This window comes from Haliotis rubra, unplaced genomic scaffold, assembly GCF_003918875.1.
Source record: "Haliotis rubra isolate DU_JTF1 unplaced genomic scaffold, ASM391887v1 Scf726, whole genome shotgun sequence".
Classification (NCBI taxonomy): Eukaryota; Metazoa; Mollusca; class Gastropoda; order Lepetellida; family Haliotidae; genus Haliotis; species Haliotis rubra.
The window spans coordinates 200,763-224,426 of NW_025767442.1; the positions used below are offsets into that span (position 1 = coordinate 200,763).

The 23,664-nt window shown below is 45.6% G+C and overlaps 1 protein-coding gene across 2 annotated transcripts in view; it reads right to left on the reverse strand.

Moving 5' to 3' along the window:
* Window positions 1-23,664, reverse strand: part of LOC124259513 (protein flightless-1 homolog) — a 116,473-nt gene that overhangs the window by 68,255 nt on the left and 24,554 nt on the right. For both annotated transcript variants that reach the window (XM_046693642.1, XM_046693643.1), the window contains one exon: window positions 20,770-20,886. In XM_046693642.1, coding sequence (XP_046549598.1) covers window positions 20,770-20,886 — 117 coding nt within the window. The remainder of the gene's footprint in view (window positions 1-20,769; window positions 20,887-23,664) is intronic.

Consider the following 23,664-nt stretch of genomic DNA (forward strand, 5'->3'; position numbering starts at 1 on the left):
GCCCTGGGTTAACATTCCAACAGCACAATGCCCGCCCTCATACGTCAAGGGTTGCTATGGATTTCTTGCAACACCACAATGTTGACTTACTGCCTTGGCCTGCAAATTCACCGGATCTCTCCCCGATAGAGCATGTTTAGGACGAGATAGATCGACGTCTACACCGTCTTCCTCATCCGCCAGATAACGTCCTTGACCTTGCAACAGAACTTGAGAGAATCTGGCGTGACATCACACAAGCCTTCCTTGCACGTTTGATAGGCTCTATGCGTCGTCAATGCACTGCTGTTCTCAATGCCAATGGTGGACATACCCATTTTGGAGCTTGTGACAGGGTCATTTGACCCCTGTCCCGTTTGTGGACTCGTGACATCATTGTGATTGACTTTTCAATTGAAATTCTCCCGACTTGTTATGGTCTCATGATCCCTCCATTAAAGTTTATATGTACCTTTGACATTGTTATCATACTTATCAACTGGGATAATATTTTGACAATGCACAGTTTCTTTATGTGGCTAGTATAGATACAATCTGTGCATGATCAGACATATAAACCTACAGATGCTGATCTCCCTGTACACGGAATCATGATGCCTACCTGACCAACACCTATAGGAAGGTGATGAAAGGGTGGCCAGGCCGACATATTTGTATCCTTTGAAGAGATTAGTAGATAAGAATACTGTGTTATAACATAGGGAATATATCAACCAAATGGATATGTGTTGATTTGAGGGAGTGAAACTGGACTGAGGAGAGCAAGGCTGCAGTTGCAAACATGCCAATATTCCATGCCAAGAAGACTGCTTCCTAAACAATTCAGTAGAAGCAGATGGAACAGATTGCTTTACTGTCAATGACAGTGGTCAAGATAAGGTCCTTGGATATGCAACAGAAATCAACCTCTGTGCTTGCCAACTACGTCCCTTCTAACTGGAATGAGGGAAGACAGCATACATGACAATGGAGCCTCACGACACTGAGACTCACAACCTGGAAAGCAGGCACTGATAAGGTCCTTGGATATGCAACAGAAATCAACCTCTGTGCTTGCCAACTACGTCCCTTGTAACTGGAATGAGGGAAGACAGCATACATGACAATGGAGCCTTATGACACTGAGACTCACAACCTGGAAAGCAGGCACTGTCATCTGAAGAAGTCAGCGTCCAAGGCTCATTCGTCCATATTCCAATTCATTGTGTTCTTCAAAAGGGAACAGACTAACAATGAAACAGTAGTTCATCAGTACCTTAACAGTGGGAAGGGACCACCTAAAAGAAAGAAGTATCGACCGGCTTGACAATCTGTCACAACCTCGAAAGAGGGACTACAGGGTCATCATGTGTTGATTATGGACTTGGTGGATGTGGTAAGTTCATTTCCATTTTGGTTAATGCTGAACCAAAAGCCCATTGCATGAGCTGCTTATGACACAAAAATATTTGTTATATATATCTCTACAGTATATTAAAATAGACATGTCTATTTAGCACAAAGTTGTGTTAGTTTTGTATTGATGTTATGGGGTACATTAAGTACACATTGTGCTTCCTAATTAATGCTCACTGTGTTATTTCACTTTTAACATTATCTAAAAGATGCCCCCCAAATCTAATCTGCTGTTGCTGTTGTTTCTTTAATCCATAACATAATAGCAGGAGCAGAATGTGTTATGAGGCTGACCTGCATGTGGGAGTTAAAATGGGTAAAATAACCAAAATATTGGCCTGGCAGGACTTACCCTGGTAAGCAAAATGTAATTTTAAAGATAAAATTGATATTTTATACTTATCCTGACTCATGCTATATGCTTATCTCCCTTTTCCTTCAAACGGTACGTGGAAACTTGAATCCCTTTGCTCCCTGAACCAAACGTAAAATCACTCACTCAGTTGGGTTACCTCCCTTCACCTTTCCCGCCACTGTGTCCCACGTGACCAGTACAGAGGCATGCTCTTGTCACTCTCTCATGAATTCCAGCCCGCACTAGAACCTACAGGAAGATCCGAAGTGCTGAGATGGGACAGTAGGGAGGACCCTTCAAATCATGAGTCAGGATAAGTATAAAATATCAATTTTATCATAAAAATTACACAGTTTTCCTTATCCTGGATCATGCTATATGCTTAAGGAATCCGACGGAAACAGATGGTGAGTCAGCCACCTACCAGGACTACCTGTGACTGAATAGTCAATATAGCGTTTGTTGATATACCCCCTGGGAGCTCTTCTCACGGCTTCGTCATGTTGAATTTTGAAAGAAATTGGGGGACCACCTATTTCTAAATAAATATACCACAATAATTTATTTAATAGCTAGTATCTATGATGTCTAGTTATCTGCAACGACTTGCATGTTAAGGTAAGAACGTTTCCATAATGGAATCGCGACCCATCTGTTAAGGTAAGAGTCTTATATCACATATGTACTGACTTATCACATAAGACAGTGTCGCATAGACTTTTCTGCCTGTCTACAAGTCAACGTGGTACGGGTAAGTTTCTCATTGTCTTGCAGGAATCGTGAGTTGTTGAGCTACTACAAGATGTCTGAACTGATGTATACTGGATACGTCTTCTGTAGCAATCTCCATCAGATAATGATTCGCAAATACTGTGTCAAATTTTCAGAAGCAGCCTTCCATTATGGATGATAATGAGCAATTCCCATGTAGTGCGAGTGTTGAAGCTAATGCTCTAATTTCATGTGAGTTAAATGTGAGTTAAAAACGAGATCCTAGTTCGTGAGACTTCAATAGTCATGGCGGGTGATAGCGGGATGAAAAGACACTTAAACTGTCTCCTCCTTGTAGTAGTTTTTTCCAGGTATATTTTCAACGCTCTGACTGGACATAAGGACAGGTCTTGAGTATCGTCTGGTTCCAGTATCGTAGATAGTGCCAGGACATGAAACTGTCTATCTGGCTGGCCTGGTAGTTGATTTTTCGCTATAAAATCCCATCTAAGTCCTAAATGGACTGCTGCATGTTGTCCAGTGTCAAACCTAGTTCGTACGAAATCAAGAGCATGTATTTCTGACATTCTTGCCGCTGTTGTCAGTGTGAGGAGAAATAACGTCTTTTGTGTTAATAACTCAAAAGTTGTCTGTCTCCGTGGCTCATAAGTGTCACTGATCAAATGTTGCAGCACTATGTTTGAGATCCCAGGCTGGCGCTCTGAATCTCTGCTGCTGATCTTCCAACTTGAATGATCTCAATAAAGAGATGAGGTCTGGTACTTTGGTGAGTTTCCTTGAAGATCACCGAGCAGATTGCTGCCAAGTATGTCGAGAGAGTAGATCCCTTAAGGTATATAGAAGCCCTCAAATGGCATAAGCAGTCTGCTACCTGCGGATGCGAGGCCTTAACAGCTAAGAATCCCTTCTGCGTAGCAAACTGGTCAAAACTTTTCCATTTATCATCGTAGAGGTTCCTAGTTGAACGTCTTACAGCCATCGTGACTGCCTTAGCTGCTCTTGTGGAATAACCTCTACACAAGCAGGTGTAATATGTTCCATGTGTGAAGTCGGAATCCTGTTGGATTGCTGTGATGTTGTCGTGTGTGTGGATAGATCAGTAGATTCGGCCAGTCTAAGCGCATTGTTGGTTCTCCTATTAGCTGTAGTAGGTATGGAAACCAGGTTCTCGGTGGCCAGTAAGGCGCGACCTTAGGCGCAGACATAGTATTTTGGTCTGTGCTATTTTGTGTAGTACTTGTGGTAAAGCTGACCATCTGGAACGTCAGTTCTAATAGAGGTGCTGATCTTATTGAGCCTTGTAGATTTATGTAGAAGGCTACTGCCAAGTTGTATGTGTGGAAAAACTGAGAGAAACTGGTTCTTTAGGAACTGTGCCCAATGCTGAATTGCGTTTATGACCACCTTGAATTCCAACTGATTTATGTGTAACAATCTCTCTTCCAGCGACCAACTCCCTGCTGCAGTCTCCTCGTTGTAATTCGCTCCCCATCCTTGTAGTGATGAGTCCACGAAGACATGAAGGTTGCATGCTGGCTCTTGTAAAAGAGTTCCGCCGCAGACATTTGATTTGTCTGTCCACCATAGTAACTGGGAGACTATATAACGGGGCATGGTCACTCCTCGAAAAGCCCATTAGCGTATGCCTCGGCTCGTCATGTGACCAGTGTAGCCAATATGGCGGCAGCGTAGTTTTTAAGATTGAGACCGGTTTATTTTCAACAGCTGATTACATTTGCTGAGTGTTGTGATAACTGAAAGCCTACATGTAGAAGATAAGTTACCTATTCTGTCTCTTCATTTTAAGTCAAATAATTGTTATTAGTGTCAGTATTAGTACAGTAGATTTGTAGTAAAGTTTCAAGTCGGCATGTTGTAGCTCACTGGCTTCAATTCTCAGTACACAGTGAAGAAAGACTAAATTCTATCGTTTAAAACTTTTCACATATTCGTTTAATTTTTAGAAGGGAAATATACCTTTAGTTGAAAGGTGTTTGCAAGTAAAAGTGATAGTTTTATCATTTATAAAAATTTGTTAGGGTGTATTTGAGGTGTGTGAAAAATATGACATATCGCCAATCTGCCATTGAAATACTACAGGGCGTTGTTTGAGTGTTTCTAGTTATTGTTCTAAAACATATTTCACATACACCTTTAATTTTTATGAAGGGATCTTAGTATTTGACAAAACTGGAAAGGTGTTTACAACACTTTGTGATAGTTCTAAACTTTCTGTTTTTGAGGGGTGTGTGACAGTGTCTGTTAAGATTCTTACATTCTGTCAATGTCCATGCCATTCCACACATACAAAAAGATATCTGAATTAATTACTAATTTTAAAAAATGATGTTAAAATGATAGTTTTGCATTCTTTAACATGTTTGGGGAGGGATGGCCGTGGTGTATCATTTATTCTTTCATTCATTCACAAATGTATTTCTTTCTTTTGTTCTATTTCTTTCATTCATTCACATATAATTCTTGCTCTTCATTCATTCATTCATTCATTCATTGTAAAATTCCGACTAATACAATAAACTGGCTGAAGTACTGTTAAACGCAGCCAAAGTTGTGCTGGGAACGAACCAAGTCACTGTGTGCGTTGGAGCATGACGAGGCACATGCTAATTAGTACAATGGTAAAGAAAGCAAGCGAGTGACCTATCCCTGTTGTAGAGTATCCCTGATAGTAAGTACAATTTTAGATGTTGAGGAATGGCAATCCTCTGCAGAGTGAAGAGATGAGGCTTGAGAAAGCGTTGTCTCAACTGTAACTTTCTCCATGCGGTGTTATAAGCTGCCTGTTGATTTGAGTGTTCGCGAACCCTGCGTTGACGTAAGCTGCCTGCTGGTCTGAGGGTTCGTGAATCCTGACGACATCGTAGACGCACTGCGAAGAGTAGACTGCCCAGTCTAAGTAAACTTAGGCTCACTATTATTCATTACACTGCTATACTGAGTTTAACAAACCTTAGTAGAAGGTCACATCAGCTAACCTTTTTAATTGACCAATCAGAACACATCGCGAAAGTTGACATTCGCACATATCTTTTGAACTTTTACCTCGAAGAAGTTTGTACCTGAATCATTCCGAATGCTATTTCCGTACGATTGCTTCTGAGTGATGCACAGTGAGTAAACAGTCACTGAAAATAGTATTTTTGTCAATATTCAACGATGTCAGCTTGCGGAAATATTAGCTAATGGTAACCATGTCATCAGAAAACCCTTAACGTATATACTGCAGGGCAAATATCTGTGTTTTCTGCGGATTTTCTTTTGTTGAGGGATCAGTGTCAGTGACCGTGGAATTTTGTAAGTCCCACAGAACCCTAAACAGTAGCTGTTGTCTGACTGGTTAAATCCGTTCAGTCATCTTGCTTTTGTTTGGACGGTCATACGTCACTCAAAGTTTAGCTGACCGAACCTTCTACTACGGTTTGTTAGACTCAGTATAGCAGTGTAATGAATAATACTGAGCCTAAGTTTACTTAGACTGTAGACTGCCTAGACATCGACGTAGTAGATGTGTGACTGGACTGCGTCATGGGGTTAGCAAACCCCGCCGTCGTAACTGGAGACAATTGTTGTGGTCTTAAGAAGATCACCGGTTCCAAGGTTGGAGGCTGCGACAAGGATAAGTTGAGAACTTCGTCAGCAGGCACTAGGTCGTTGGCAAACGTCCTAACTCCGGCAGCCGGCACGGCAGATCTAGTAGATCTTGACGATGATCTAGACTTTGATGGCCTCAACTTCTTCATCTGCGACGACGTAGATTTCTTCTTCTTAGAAGACTGCGACTCGGAGTCATCTCTTGGAGGGGACTTCCTTTTAGATAGAGATTGTGATGCTATTTGATTAGAAATAAGTGAGTCCACATCTAGTGACTCCGATACATTAGTGGATGTATTGGCAGATGACATTTTATGACTTGTATTATTAGATAATAAAGGCAACAACTCACGATTTGATGACTGAGAACCAACCCTCACAGCATAGGTCTTGTTATCATGCCGTAGCCTGTCTAATTTTTGGCGTAAACAACACAATAAATATTTATTAAACTAAACTGTAGATAAATGTGTGCAATATATACAACGTGAAAGCAATGACCACGAAGAAACCCGACAAGAATTGCAGACAGGGTGAGGGGTCAGCTGCTGACGTACGTACTCTACATTGCTGACATGCAGGCACACATAATCAGTCACCTGAAATCGGATTAAAACACAAGTTTTAGATAATAAGTAGTATATACAATGGGGGTTCTGGATCACTTTCAACCAAAGCCTCTGCAAAGCCTTATTTCACAAGTAAGGCTTTGGTCAGATCCTTAGCTCTTGCTACCATTACCCCTACTATGAAAAAGTTTGGGACGCTAGCGGGATGCGAACGCCTAATGTTACACCTTCTAGCCGTGCCACTTAACCGACTGAGCTACCGGGGGTATGGTTGAAGCATGTCGGTTTAACGGGTCTATCCTGGGATTGCATCATCCAATACTTGGCTGCGTCTAACGTGCCGCTATGACACTATTGTGCCGCTATTCCATGTTTATCTCGATGAAACAGTTTAATGTGAATCGCCTATGATCTCTTTGGTGTTTGTAATAAAGGCTTGTTGGGCTTTTTTCACCCCTTGTTCTATGTACTTTTTTTTCTCGTCCTCACTGATAGCAGACTTACGAGACTTGGATCGAATCTCTTGTTTCATTTTGTTATATTTTGTGATTTCAGAGAGGATTGAACTAAACTCCTCCTCTGAGATCTTACTGTCAGTGAGTGCAGTGGAAATACGCTCACTTACTGTATTCAGCTTTGCTTCGGGCCAGAACCCTGATCTCATCGTGTTTCAATGCCTTACGATGCAGTCTGCGGGATGCAAACTTAAGCGCCAACCCTAACACCCCTGCCACCCCAGCTGTTATTTCGATGCCTAGCACTACGGGGGTAGCCACGATGGTAGCTAACAACCCAACACCTGCCGCTCCCAGCCCCATGCTGGTTGCCATAAGGGCAGTATCAGCCCCATCCACGATATTGAAAGCTCTATGGTACTTCTTACATAGTGCTTTACGCGTGTCGCGGTCTTGCTCTAGTTGGCGTTTTACATCACATAACTGTCTCAAACGGAACCCGTCTACGGTTTCCAGGGCCTTCGCTACTTCCTCTACGACTGGGTATAGCCCCATCCTATAATATATATTACAAAAGACATTTTAATTGGGTTTCATTTAACAATCGATCAACGTACTTGAGGCTTATAAGGTATAAATCCTCATGTAGGAAAATAGGTGAGAATTTAATAGGTAACTCTGCAGCCACAATAGCCCCCTCGTTCGGGGGTTATTGAGTGGGTTATAGAACCCGTTGAGGGGTCCAGTTATATGATGATACGGTAACGTTTACTACGGGTCTGGGGAAACCAGAGTACTCTGACCCCAGGTAAAAGTTGTTGTAATTCCTTATTACTATTAACTCTTTCGATATGGACGTCTATGATAAGTGTGGAGCCTGGTACCATAGATGGAATCCCTATGTGCCCATAGCAGTCATACCTTAACTCTCCCCCGTGGAATGCCAGTAACATATTGGGTAAACTCGGCCTTAGTATCATCCTTGTATTAGGTCCCGGAACGAAGCACGCGGGCAAGATACCGCTGTTCTTAATTTCAGAGATATGACTTTGTTCCTTTAATGAGATATAAGGTGAGGTGAGGGTTAAGTTGACTAACCATTCAGGCTCTTTAAAATCTGATAACGACACCCGCCTATACACGTTGTCTTTGAAGTGCAGGATGTATAAGGTGTCTTCCTCACCAGGCTGATCGAATCCCTCCGTGTCCCCTAGGTCGTTAAGCGTAGTGTTGGGACGATGACTGGCCATTGCTATAATACTACTACGATATAGTTTCCAACTGGTTTTCTGATAATAGTTCAGGGGTGAACTTCACCCCCATGAAGTGTATGTTGTCAGGTAGGAAGATCTTGGTTAGTGATATCGTGTTTTCCACAATCACGGTGACACCCTGCAGACTGGTGTTGGATCCGACACCCATCCGCACGTAAACTGTGCAAACGTGATACTGGTGTCGTTTCACCCACCCGAGTTTGACCCCCTTCACGATCTCGACATTATTCCCCGATGGTTCCCCTAGGTAGACTTTGATGATCAGTGTTGAGTTAAGCCGGTAGACTCTCCAGTATCCTGACCACACCTTCGAATTCAGACACCAACTGCAATGTCACGTTTTGCATTCCCGGTTTACCCGATAGCATATGGGCTGCCATACTGGCGACTGGGCTGATGGCTACGCTACGTCTCTGAGTCAGGACGTAAGCCACGAGCAGGGTTCCGTTGTTAACGCTTTGTTTAGGTGGTTGTCTTTGTTATCCGTGAACACGTAGGGGGAGCCAAGCCTAATATTGAGAAACCAGTCGTCTTTATCTGGTAACAACACCCACTTGTCATCTTTGGTGAAGGCAGTATATGGCTGGTTTGAGGCGACGGTAGTGCTCTCAACATCGGTTAAGTCGAACAGCTTACCCCCGAACGATGGGTATATTATCCATTTATCATCCCCGGTGGTGACTAGGGTGTACCGAGTGTTGACTGTCGCTCTTGTGGTATCTAGTATCACCTAGGGCTCCACCGGAGGGGACTTCAACGCGTTTGTAAATGTTGTTTTTCAGTTGTAAGGCGTACAATTTACCATCTACTCCGGGAGCGTCGAATCCGCGTGTGTCCCCAAGGTCGGAGATCCCCACATTGACGCATTTTTCACCCCGGGCCCTTGTGCGCTGGTCATTTTATGTGAAGCGTTAAGCTGAGGTATCCTATATTCACGGGATTATGATTTATATCTACCGGTCTACGTGTTCGACGTGGGGTTGTACATGGCTCCGAGCGATATGCAACTGAGAGTTAAAAAAGTGGTGGGCTACAACAACGAAATAGTCATAGCCACGGCGGGCCAAAAGTTGGGCGTCAACCTCAATGTCAAGTCCCCCACGTCCCACCACCCACGACCGGTGAAACGGGTATAGTGGCGCCACCCCCGGAGCCTAGGGTTCAACCAACACACCCACAGCCCCAGCCTGCAGCGCCCAATCAGCAGCACATCGATCGTAAAACAGCCCTGGTGGTTGGTGGGGTAGCTTTGGGGCTCATTTGGTTAAAAATTCCTTAGCCGCTACGTACACCAGACCCGCCCACGGCGACGATGGCTGCCCACAGGTTTTGACTGAGCCACGTGGCAGTTTTAGCCAAAGCTCAGCAGCAGCGAGGACGATGCTACCCAGGATGCGGGTAGGGCCGGGCGGCCTTACCAGCCAGTTTAGCCAGGGCTTCCCCTAGGGATTTCAGGTGTTTTTTTATCCACTCTTTGACACCACCTGTGGGTGTTGGTGTTGGTGCAGGCGTGGGGGTACCCCCTGTCAATGACACCACCAGGGTAGATATGATGAAGCCCAATGCAGTCAGAATGCTGGCGATGGTGATGCCTTGCTCCCGGAACAGGATCCGAATCCTGTCAGCTAGCGTGGTGTCTTCATTTAGGACTCGATCGATGGTTTCCCGTACTCTACTGATCTGTGATCGCAGCGCTTCCCGGTTAGAGGAAGCGGATTCCAACCGAGTCCGTCTCTCGTCTTCCAAGTTTTTTATTCTCTCCTCGATACGCCGTTTCATATCACCATCCGCTTCGGTGAGTTTTATTTTCTTCGCGGCGATCGCATTTCGTCGATTTCGTTCAGTTTCCCCATGTTGTTCACTAGTTCTCCGCGTACATGTTTCAAGGCTTCGTCTAGACCGTACAGTTCCCTCAGGGGAAATTCGAGCCTCGGCAAGGGTTTGTCACGGTACGTAGCCAATAGTTTTTCAATACTGTCTGACGTTTCTTTAGCACGTTGGGGTATATTGCCTTCATCGCCTTTGGGCCTGGCTGCTTGCAGATCTTGGACGGCCTTCGGGGGAAGCTTAGGTCGCGGCGTGCGCCACCGTAATCTATGAAGCCTAGTTCCTCACGGAGACAGTTGACTCCCACCAGGGCGACTGGTGATTGTTGACAAAGCATATGGCTTCCCGTCTTTTTCATGATATCGACCCGGGTGAGCCTTCAATCGCATAGCGTGCCCTTCTTATCGACGATAAACTTGGAATAGTCCCTCCCCAACGGCTTGATGTTGTCTTTATTTTCAACTGCGTCGTAATAATCATCGACGGCCGACTGTACAAGTTCAGTACTTAAGGGGAACGAGGTTTCATCCTCGAATGCCTGGGCACTATCATCCCACATATTATCCATAGGGATGTACTCTGCCATTATTTAGTATTAAAACTTATATATTTCATTTATATAACAATGTACGGTAGAAAACTAGATCCCTTCCGAAGATCAAGAGAGCCTCTAGGCGCCAGAGCCGTGCGCCAGTCGGTGACCATCACCAACAAACCCAGCAAGATAGACCAGAACCAAACGCTGCTGGTTAGATTTCCAAACCTTGGCGAGAATGACCTCATTGTACCAGGCACGGTTCGACTGGCTTTCAACCTCACGTCGACCTCCACCAACGACAAACGTGAGCTAGTGCGGAACGTAGGTCGAGCCATCATCAAGAAAACCACCATAAAGATCAGCGGTAACGAGGTGCTGAGCATCGACGACAGCGACGTGTTTCACTGCTACGGGGATCTCTGGAAAAGCGAGGGAGAACGTGTCAATGACGTGTACCAGGGTATCAGCAAATCGACCCGGTTGCGCATTGGGTATGGCTTCATGCAAGACCAGCTAGACAAGCTATCGGACGGTGAAAAGGCCATCGCTCAAGCGTACGGGAACCGGTTCTGTGTGCCGCTCGACTTCGAGTTGCTCACGGGACACGTGCCGTTTTACCAGGCCGCGCTGGGTGATAGGCTTGAATACGAGCTAACGTTTAACGACTACAGCAAAGTAGTGCGTACGCCGAACGGTGATGAGGCCAGTTACGCCATAGACAACATCTCTCTGGAGTTCGACATGGTCACTAGCCTGGAGCTGGCCAGGCAGGTTCGAAGCCAGTACTCTGGGAAGATGGCCATCCTGTACGATCGCATACTGAGGCATAGATCAGTCGTGCGAGATAAGAGCGACACTGTGTAGAATATCAACCTGAACGTGCCGGCGCGATCGATGAAAGGCATCCTGGTCGTCCCAGTGGAGTATTATGAGCCGTTCCGGAGGGACAGCGAGAAGTTTTTCAACCCGAGATTGAAAAGGTGGAAGTGACCATAGAGGGCGTGCCCAACCAGCTGTTCAGTCATGGTATGAGGGCATACCAGCAGTGGGATGAGATAAATAAGCTACCGGCCATCAAACAACACCCATACATAACCAAAGACTTGGGGCTATCCTCCGTGAAGATCGGCGAGTACCTGACCACCAAGTACGCCCTATGGTTGGACATGCGATCCACGGATGACGATAAACTGCACGGTAGCGGTCGCCGCATCGACAACGGCAGTGAGGGGATAACAATCCAGATTACCAAGAAGGCTCAACCCGCGGGCAAGTTGAAATTATATCTGTACGTTATTATGGACGCGCAACTTAATATAGACAATGGGAGATTCGTGCAACCATCTACTGATTTGCCTACTGATTTACCCCGCGACCCACACTGCGCCATAGTGTGCGGGCAGACTGGCTGTGGGAAGACCGTTTTCGTGTTGGATATGTTGGAGGGTTACTACAGGGATGTGTTTGATAACATCGTTATCATGTGCCCTACTCTGAGCATGAATAAAACGCATTAACGCGGAAAGACCTTGGGTGATGACGGACCGGACGCATTACAGAGTCGACCGGGGACACGTCTGCAGGACTGGTTGAAAGCTTACCATATGAAATTTAAAAGGAGTCGGCGCTGTTCATACTGGACGACTGCAGCGTTAATCGCGAGATAACAAAAAAGAGAGATATGCTATCGTACCTGGCCTTCTCCGGCCGGCACGCAAATCACAGCGTCTGGGTGCTAACGCAGAAGTTCAACTCCGTGTTGAAAGACCTCAGGGAACAGACGCGATGGGTGGCCTTATTTCACTGCAAGGACAGGGATTCGTTCGAGGAGTGTTTGAGAGAGAACGATGTGATGAGCAAACATGATAGGGAACGTGTGAAGAAACAGCTCGCTGAAACTAAACACGCTAAGCTCGTGCTCAAGACCGACCAACCCGTGGCTTATAGGGTGTTTTAGCTTAGCAAATGCTTAGCAATGCTTAGCAAAGCTAAGTAAAGCTTAGCAATGCTTAGTATAAATACTTAGCATTTAGTTATAGCTATGGTATTTGAAGTGTTTTTCGTGTGCAACTTAACCTTCATTTCTCTCTGTTTCGTCTATATCGTATATTATATAGTTAAAACTAAATCTTACTTGTTACATTATAAGATGGAGTGTGAGGAATTGCTAGAGCAACTGTTGGTACCCCAATCACCACAGGTGGACGATGACAAGCGAGAGAAACTGGTGGCGTTGGCTGTTGGCGGCAAAGCCAAACATTACTTTGGAGAGTACACTCCAGATAAAATTCACAAAATGTCAGCTGAAGAAATCGATAAACTGTACGCTAGATACGAGACCCGGCTCGGAGCAGAGATGACAAAGACAATAGGATCGGCTATGACCCAGATATACACTGGTATTGCGTCATACTTCCTTCCCATCCCCCCGGAGCGCCGACTTTACCTGTGGGAAGACCTTGAGAAAGACCCATTTATCGAACACGCCTTGAGCTCTATTAGCTGCGAGCTGTACCACAAATATGGTATGTTGTTAGCCCCGGTGACGGCGGCGATTATCACGGCAAAGCATTGTCAATTTGAGGGGAAAAATAATAATAATAGTATAGATGGATGCTGCACAGGAGACACCACACCTGGAGGAAACCTCCAGGGGGGAAACCCCCAGGGGGGAACCCCAACAACTGGAGGAAACCCCCAGGGAGGTGACCCCTTCAGAGGTGATCCCACCCCCCAGGGAGGTGAACCCAAGGTTGGGGGAGACAGTAACCAGGCAGAAGAATCCTAAGAGAGTAGCTGCCGATAAAAAACGGTGGTGTAACCAACATAAAATTATCAGGGTGACTCACCCGACCCGACTCTTGTTGGCTGTAGGCGTAACTGCTGCCGTGGTTATCTCGTGGTTATATACACGCCACAGGGATCCCGGGGAGGGAAACCCACACAGTGAGGGAAACCCTCCCCCACAATTAGAGGTCAACCTGCATATCATGTTATAATTTAATATTTTTATATCATATACATAATGTCTGAGGGGAAAGCGTTAGATCAGCGGCGCATACCACGCCACAGTGGTCGCCAGTCTAGCCGTGGGATACGCATTTCGGTTGACCAAAATGGTGCTTAAACAACCAACTATCAAGCTAGATTTCAACCTGCAGGATATGGGTATGCTTATAATGAACCTTGGTATGGCGATGGCTACAAAAGACATCCTAGTAAAACAAGGGATACTACCTGAAAATATTATGAAGTAAATATAAGATGGCTTCGATTGCCATGATGGTTGGTGGGGCGTTAGTAAATGCCCTAGCATTTTCCGGGAGTAATTTCCTCTTCTCGAAATTACGAGAGTCACATGCGACTGAAATACAGGAAGAAAAAAAGCGGCATAATCTCGCTATTGAGAAATTACAGGCCGCACAATCTGAGTACGCTAAAAGACGCCTCCAGAGGATCGATTACATTAACGAACAACTCAGGCGTGAAAACCATGCCGTTCAGACATTCCACGATGTCGACGACGCAGCGAGAGAATACTTCTTATTAACAGGTAAACGGTTGCAACCACTGAATAAACCCACACTCGCTCAGTACTACACACCATCCAAGGGACAAATGGACCTGCTCCATACCGATGCGAATACATACTTATGGGGAAGACCGAGACCTGTGGTAGGAAATGCAGGACTAGGGGGTACTGTTGGTTCCACATGGGAAGTCCTAACTACGCGTGTTGTGTGTGTGGCATAGGGGTTAAAGGGCACTACTGCCTATGTAAAGCTCACGGGGCGAACGTAGTCAGGCATCACCTCATCTACGAGAATAAAAAGGCCTACATAAAAGAACGTAGGCGACTTCTCAAGATAGCAGTGTAAGGCTGGAGGAGTTACCTCCCTTTGCCAGTGGCCCAGTTAGAGATTATACACACCTACGTATAGCTATGTTTGTGGAAATTGAGCCCAGGGAAGGTTGCCTGAGAAGCTGGCAGATGGATGTGGGGAAAAGTATAGATATCAGTGTCCTCAAACCCATGATTGTTAGTGAACTATACAAGGGGTGCTCGTTTACAATCATGGTAAAAGTAGGGTTTGATGTGCCATGGGCTGGGCACACTTGGAATTACTTTGATGGGGCGAAAGTAGATGTGCATGGGGATATAGATATACTTGTTTGTTGACTTCGTTGCAAGTAATACAAAACACCCTACTATATCAAACCCATGATTGTTAGTGAACTATACAAGGTGCTGGATTTACAATCATGGTAAAAGTAGGGTTTGATGTGCCATGGGCTGGGCACACTTGGAATTACTTTGATGGGGCGAGTAGATGTGCATGGGGATATAGATATACTTGTTGGCTGACTTCGTTGCAAGTAATACAAAACACCCTACTATACCGCGCATGTTCCGGTGGGTCGAGGGAATAATCGATAAGGTGTATCTAGATTTTTTACCTTTACGGCGGCCCAATTAGACATTGATCTTCTTAGGTGTGTACGCAACTATGACTACTGTTGGTGAACTTAAGTGGGTCGCCAGGCAGAGAGGTGTGATTGGGTATTCTCGAATGCCCAAACCAGCATTGTTGAAATTACTAGGTTTAGAAACCCCTCCTACGGTAAAACAATTAAAAGCTCAAGCAAAACAGCTTGGATTCACAGGTTATTCAAACCTGGGGAGAGCCGGGTTAATCGCATTGTTATCACATGCCCCCGTAGCAAAACCTCCCACTGTAAAAGTTCAGGCACGTGATTTGGGGTTAGGGGGATATTCCCGTATGAGGAAACCACAGCTTGTAGAACTATTACGGCAGAATAGAGCTATTGACCTACAGTTCGTGCGCACTGAGCGCGCTGTAGGTAATTATTTAAGAGGCTGGTGCATGCATGTTGATAGGAACATAGATATTATAGATATGAAGCCTCTGATAGTTGATAAAATAAACCAGGAACTAAACAGTCTAGGAAGTATCAAATTTCAAATCACAGTGAAAATGTCGCTCGATAAGCAGGCAGGGGGAGGGGTCACTGAGTACGTTCAGCCTTACTTCCGAGGTAAACAGCAGGTCGTGACTCATATAGAGACCATAGACGCATCAATCGATACCAGTTTTCAGCAGATACGGGAATACCTAGAACGCTACACACACTTGGGGTCTGGGTGGACTGTAGATAAAATCGATAATGTCTATCTAGACATAGCTAACTACGTGCCGTTCAGAGGCGGGTCATACCTAGACTTGCCTCCCTACTATAGGGAAAAACATGCCATGGTCAACGTCAGGAATAGAGGAGACGATTGCTTGAGGTTAGCTATCAGGTCAGCCTTGTTTCCAGCTGACACTAATTCGAACAGGCCTTCTAGTTATCCCCAAGACGATGGGCTCAACTGGGATGGTATAGATGAACCAACCCCCATATCCCAGATAACTAAAATAGAAAAACAGAATAATCTAGCTATAAATGTCTTTGGGCACGAAGGTAACACAACAATAGTGCACAGAGTTGGGGGGGCCCGAACTGGAGGGACAGGGGTGGAACCCCCCTAGCGTTATCAATATATTCATGATCCAGCGAGGTGACAAGTACCACTACACATGGATAAAACACTTTAGCAGGCTGTTGTATGACCAATCGGCACACAGAGAAAAGACCCACTTCTGCGAACGGTGCCTACATGGCTTCACACGAGCTGATTTATTAGAATCCCACCGGGAGGATTGCCAAGGTGTGGGGCAGACGGCTATACGAGTCGACATGCCTAAGGAAGGTGACAATATCCTAAAATTCGGTAACCACAAGAACCAAATGTCTGTGCCTTATATCATATACGCCGACTTTGAAGCCTTGGTTAAACCTGTTGAGGCTGCCGCCGGCGGGGTTGTTGGGGGTACCCCAACCACACTCAAAACACAGGAGCATGAAGCCTGTGGGTTTGGATACATTGTCGTCCGTTGTGATGGGGAAACGAAAGCTCCCGTAGTGTATAGGGGCCCTGACGCGGCTGAAAGGTTTCTAAAGTGTTTGCAGGAGGAAGAAAAAATTATTAGGAATGCCCTGTATACAGTCGCTCCCATGCGTATGACCCGAGCCAACAGATTAGCTCACGCCTGTAGCACTAACTGCCACGTGTGTGACTCACCACTTAACGGTGATTCGGTGAGAGATCACTGCCACATAACCGGTAAGTATAGAGGCGCCGCTCACAGCAGCGATGTAACCTCAAGCTTAGAATCATCCCTAAGACAATAAACATCCCGTGGTCTTTCACAACTTGAGAGGGTACGACTCTCACTTAATCATGCAGGCCATCGCGAAAATCGATGGCAATATAAGCGATGTATCCCCAACAACATGGAGAGATACATCTCCTTCAGTTTAAACGGCCTTAGGTTCATAGATTCAGTACAATTTTTATTGTCGTCATTAGACAGTCTGGTCAAGGCCAACGATACCTTCCCTATTACCGATCGATACACAGACGCCAAGACTAGACCCCTGCTGATGAGGAAGGGTGTGTACCCCTATGAGTACATGGATAGTTGGCCCAAGTTCGCCGAGACCAGACTACCCCCCATCAGAGAATTTTACAGCAATCTGACTGACTCGGAAATATCCCAAGACGATTACTCGCACGCTATTAATGTATGGAATAAACTGGGTTGTAAGAATCTGGGTGACTATCACGACCTGTACTTGAGGACAGATGTACTGCTGTTAGCCGGCGTGTTTGAGACGCGTTTAGGAGGACATGTTTCAAGCAGTATAAACTCGACCCCGCATGGTATTACACCAGCCCAGGTCTGACGTGGGATGCCTCGCTTAAAAAGACCGGAGTTAAGTTGGAATTACTCACAGATTATGACATGCACCTATTCATTGAGAAAGGCTTGCGAGGCGGGATCTCCATGGCAACCAAACGATACGCGAAAGCAAATAATCAATACGTGAAGGGTTACGACCCTAGCAAGCCAACCAATCACATTCTCTACCTCGACGCCAACAACCTGTACGGCTGGGCTATGAGCCATTATCTACCCACAGGGGGATTCGAATGGGTGCCACAGGAGGTCGATGTTATGAGCATCGCACCAGATTCGAATAAAGGTTATATCCTCGAGGTTGACTTGGAATACCCCAAGGCATTACACACATCACACAACAGCTACCCCCTAGCCCCCGAACGTATGAGGGTTAACCCAGACTGGATGTCTGAGTACCAACATAACTTGTTAGGTGGGCGGGTGGCAGACGTTGAAAAACTCGTGCCTAACTTAATGAATAAGACCAAGTACATCGTTCACTATCGCAACCTACAGCTGTACATGTCGTTGGGTATGAGGCTGACCAAAATACACAGGGTGCTCGTGTTCAACCAGAGCCCATGGATGGAGCCTTACATCAGAATGAACACAGACCTCCGAAAGCTTGCCACCAGTGACTTTGAGAAAAATCTCTACAAGCTCATGAACAACTCGGTGTTTGGTAAGACTATGGAGAACCTTAGGAAACGCGTGACCGTGAAGCTGGTTAGGTCGAATGAGGAAGACAAGCTCAGGAGACTGATAGCCATCCGGCATTCAACCGTAGTAAAATATTCACCGATGACCTAGTTGCCCTACACATGAAGAAAAGCCAGATAAAATTCAACCGGCCTGTTTACGTGGGGATGAGCATCCTCGATTTATCCAAACACCTGATGTACGACTTTTACTACAACGAGCTTAAGAAACAGTACGACGACAGGTGTGAAGTGCTGTACACTGATACAGATTCCCTGCTGATGGAGATTCGAACCGAGGGCGGTAATGCGAGGACATGAAAAAACACCTCGATTTGTATGACACCAGCGACTACCCCAAGGACCATGCCATACACAGTACGGTAAATAAAAAGGTCCTAGGTAAGATGAAGGATGAGTGTGCCGGCACACCCATAGCCGAGTACATAGGTTTGAGGCCTAAGATGTACTCCATACTGAAAGCTGACAATGGTGAGATCCGGAAGGCTAAGGGTGTTAAGAAGTACGTGGTTAAACAACACATCAAACACGCCAGATTCAAGGAAGCCCTGTTCAAGGCCCGTACCTTTAGGCATAAAATGAACACACTTAGAAGTGATGGGCATAGGATATACGGACTGACAATAAACAAGACGTCCCTGTCGCCTATGGACACTAAACGTTGGATAGCTATTGATGGGATAAAACGTGCAGCGCTGCACGGGCATGAGAAAATTGAACCAAGAACATAGGTGTATGTAGGTGACATGTCACGGAACCAGAGAAAGTTTGAGGCTATTTACTATAGCCCACGTGGGTACTGGAAAGGAGCTAGCGCTGTAGATAAGCTGGCTAAAATGGCGCGAGTACCCCCGGAGGAAGCCAAAGCGTGGCTTGAAAAACAAGCCCTGTGGCAGATCTATTTACCGGCACCACGCTACCTGCCTAGAAGGAGGTTCGGTATTAACATACCTAATAGCGTTCACCGGGCAGACCTACTGTTCCTACCCCACGACAAGAGGTACAAGTATGCCTTAACCATAGTGGATGTAGCCAGTCGCTACAAGGAAGCCGAGCCCTTGACCACGAAAGATTCTGCCCAGGTAGCCAGAGGATTCGAACGCATATACAAACGCAGTCCGCTGACGTGGCCAACAGAGCTGCAAGTTGACCCCGGGCGGGAGTTCATGGGAAGCCGTGTCACAACTGCTAACCAAACACGATACAAAGGTCAGGCGTGGCACGGCTGGAGCCCATCGCAGCCAAGCCATAGTTGAGAGATTCAATAGGACTTTGGCTGAGCGCTTATTTGGGCATCAGTATGCTAGGGAGATGGCCACCCCGGGAAAACGATCGACTGAATGGGTATCACGGCTCCCTAAGGTGGTGTCGGCAATCAACCATGAAGTCACCCGGCTCACTGATAAGAAACCGGCAGACGCTATCAAACTAAAATCAATAGTTGCAGAGTCGGCTGCTCCATTGCGTGGAAAAGAGAAACAGATACCAGATAGGGCCCTAGTTAGGTATCTATACCAGCCGGGGGAACATGAGGGTGATAGCCGTAGGCGAGCCACCGATCCTATATGGTCAGTCAAAACTTACAACATAGATAAAGTGGACATGAAAGCCGACGAGCCTAACTTGTACTACTTGAGGGATGGGCCAGGTAGGGGGTTTGTAAGAGCGGAATTATTTATCGTACCGTACGGTACAGTGTTACCTCCAGTCAACACGGCATAGCGGCATCCCAGGATAGACCCGTTAAACCAACCAACTTCAACCATGTCCCCGGTAGCTCAGTAGCACGTTTGTGAGGTATACATGTGCCGTTCGTACCCCGCTAGCGTCCCAAACTTTTTTATAGTAGGGGTAATGGTAGCAAGAGCTAAGGGTCCGACCAAAGCCTTATCTGTGAAATAAGGCTTTGCAGAGGCTTTGGTTGAAAGTGATCCAGAACCCCCATTGTATATACTACTTAATAATTTACATGAATAAATTCAACATATACTTAGTAAAATGCCTAAATATACAATTCACGGCATAATATTGATCAAAGCCTATAGATAACAAAGGATATAAGCCAGCGAAGGGACCCAAGGTATCCACCCAACCGTCCGCTAGGGCGATGAAGGAGAGAGTGACAAGAGCATGCCTATGTATTGGTCACGTGGGACACAGTGGCAGGAAAGGTGAAGGGAGGTAACCCAATTGGGTGAGTGATTTTACATTTGCTTCCGGGAGCAAAGGGATTCAAGTTTCCACGTACCGTTCGGAGGAAAAGAGAGAGATATTGCACGAGTCAGGAAAAATCTATTATTTGTGCTTGCCCTATGTCAAATTCATGTATGAAAGCTGTTTCATTTTTTTTAAGTATCTGAATGATTGGTAAGTAAGCACAAATGGTCAATAGTGATTGTTCAAACATTAAAAAAGCCACAACTATGAAGCTCACATTCCTCACGGTTTTCGTGACATGGCTGTGCCAAGTTCTGAGAGATTCCATACCTATCATAAGGGAGAGCTCCGAGATCTGGTTGTTGCACAAATTCAGGCGTCGAAGTGAGCTGAGCTTATACAGAGCCTCAGGTACCCGAGGCAAATCATTGTAGGACAAGTCAATATCTGGAAAATAAACACAGCATCTACCAACATGAAAGTTTAAATGATTCATTAACAAACAGTGGTTTCAAGGACACCACATATTACACCGACGCTTCTAATTTTCTCATGCTATTGCTATCAATACCTGGAACAAGCATCGATATTGTTGGAACACCTAAGATTAACAGTGAGTAAGTGAGTTTAGTTTTACGCCTCACTCAGCAATATTCCAGCTATATGGCGTCAGTCTGTAAATAATCGAGTCTGGACCAGACAATCCAATGATCAACAGCATTAGCATCGACCTAAGATTAACAAGAAGACAGTCATCAATATCCCCCACAATGGTAAAAATACTCCTTATGGATATGTCAACTAGTTATGACTGTCAAATGTACGGTTTGATGTACCTCAGTAATGTTGAGCGGTTCTGTTGATTTATGTCATTAGGTTCTTGGATACCCACAAAGTGGAAAGAGAGTATTGAAAGGTGTTTAACTTCTGTCCGGAAAGGATCACTACCACCAATTTCAGTCAAAGTCATCACTACCACCAATTTCAGTCAAAGTCAAACTTGTTGCCATAGAAATGTCAAAATGCTATAAATTGTATATTTCTAATACTTATCCTATCTCACGGTACGCACTTCTTTCTCTTACTTTGACCATGTACTGGAAATGTGCTGTAAGCAGAGTTGAACAAATCTTCTGGCCTCTCTCCCATCCGATCACCCCCACCGCTCCCATTCCCGGACACCACAGCAATCCTTGGACTGACTGACTGAGTTTGGTTTTACGCCGCTTTTAGCAATATTCCAGCAACATCACGGCGGGGTCACCAGAAATGGGCTTCACACATTGTACCCATGTGGGGATTCGAACCCGGGTCTTCGGCATGACGAGCCAATGCTTTAACCATTAGGCTACCCCACCGCCCCCGCAATCCTTGGAAAACATGCAGGGTTCTCAGATCGGTCACATGACACCCTTCTCTAGCCATTCTCGGAGCACGGAATCCATCGCGTGAAATAGGATAAGTATTATAAAAGTACATTTTATAGTTAAAATTTACAAATTTTTAAAACTTAAAACAAAAGGACGCAGTTTGGCAAGTAGACCCCGGCTCTCAGCGATTTATCAGAAGACCCCAGTGAATTATAAAGTCTAAGACCTTAATCTGGACAGCCTCTGCTTCGAAACCATCCCCCTCGATCAGATGCAGGACGGCGGTGAAAGGGAAAACGGCCCGGTGCTCAACTCGTTTAACATTCAGTACCAATCATCATAAGATGAGAAAGGAACTAAGGAGCGGAACGCCTCGAAAACCCGTAGGAATTTGGAAAACAACACTTCACTGACGTAATTGCTTGTAAGAGAAGAGGCCAGCAAGTGGAGGGTCGCTCCCCTCTGCATGAAGAACAAGACTGACCTCACAGTCTATAAAGTCATGGGTATGATAGTACTATAATGCCCAAGCTAGGTGAGGGTGATCTATGCCCAAGATAACATCGATATCTTTTATTGAACTGCAAGGTAGCATGATCATCGCGGAGAGGACTGCTCCTTAATGTGCGTTACCAGGCTGACGAAAGTTGCTGTGCTAGCACCAACGGGCTGAACTGGTGTAGGCCCTCCACATCAGTGATGGACAGATCTCAGAGACAGTGATGCAGAAACAACACTCCATGATAGCGTTAAGAGAATAGTTGCTGTGGAGCGCCATCGTAGAAGCCAAGGATCGTGTTTCATGAGGATTCTCAGCAGCAGGTGGCGGGAGATCAGCATAGATGTAGGTGCTTAAGATGCTAGAACGCATCCAGAACAAAAGGGTTATACGTGAGACTTCTGCTGTCGAAGCTGTAGGGATGAATAGTCTCTTGCGTAGCCTACGTTGGTCTTTAGATGCAGCCAGATACACACGTAATGCCCTCATCAAGCAAAGTGAGAGATCTTCAGTATCTTCGGGGCCCAAGATCGTGGACAGCGGTGGAATGATGAACAGTTTGTCTGGCTGTCCAGGTACTTCATTCTTGGCAATGAAGTCCCATCTTAGGCCAAGAAAGACTCTGCCATGCTTCTTCCATTCAAAACGCACTAAGTTAACATCCAAGGCATATAATTCCGAGATACGAGCAGTGGTCGCAAGGGCCAATAGGAAGAAAGTCTTGAAAGTAACATGCTCAAAATCTTTCACCCCCAGAGGCTCGTACGCATTTGAGGCGAGGTGTCTGAGGACAACAGACAGGTCCCAGGCCGGCGGCCGGAATTGGCTACACTGGTCGGCTAGTTTATATGAACATAGTAAAGACTGGAGTTCAAGAACAATAGAGACTTTAATACCCAAGGCTGTGGCTATTACAGTATTGATGGCTGTGAGATATGTAGCCAATGTAGAACCCTTCAATTTTCTTGCAATACTTAATTGCTGCAAATACTTGTCAACTACTTGAGATGATACTGTGGTAGGGGGAAGTGATGTCCTTCATCTTGCAATTAGCCTCAAATTTCTTTCATTTATCATCGTAGAGGGTTCGTGTAGAGGTACGATGAGCTGTGGTAATAGAAAGTGCTGCAAATACTTGTCAACTACTTGAGGTGATACTGTGGTAGGGGAAGTGATGCCCTTCATCTTGCAATAAGCATCAAATTTCTTCCATTTATCACCGTACAGGGCTCGTGTAGAGGTACGATGAGCTGTAGTAATAGCCGTAGCCACTTGCTTTGAGTAGTCCTCCTCAAGGATTTATGCAGATGCACCATATGTGTAGATGGAGCGTCTGTGGAGACCATTGGAGCTGAT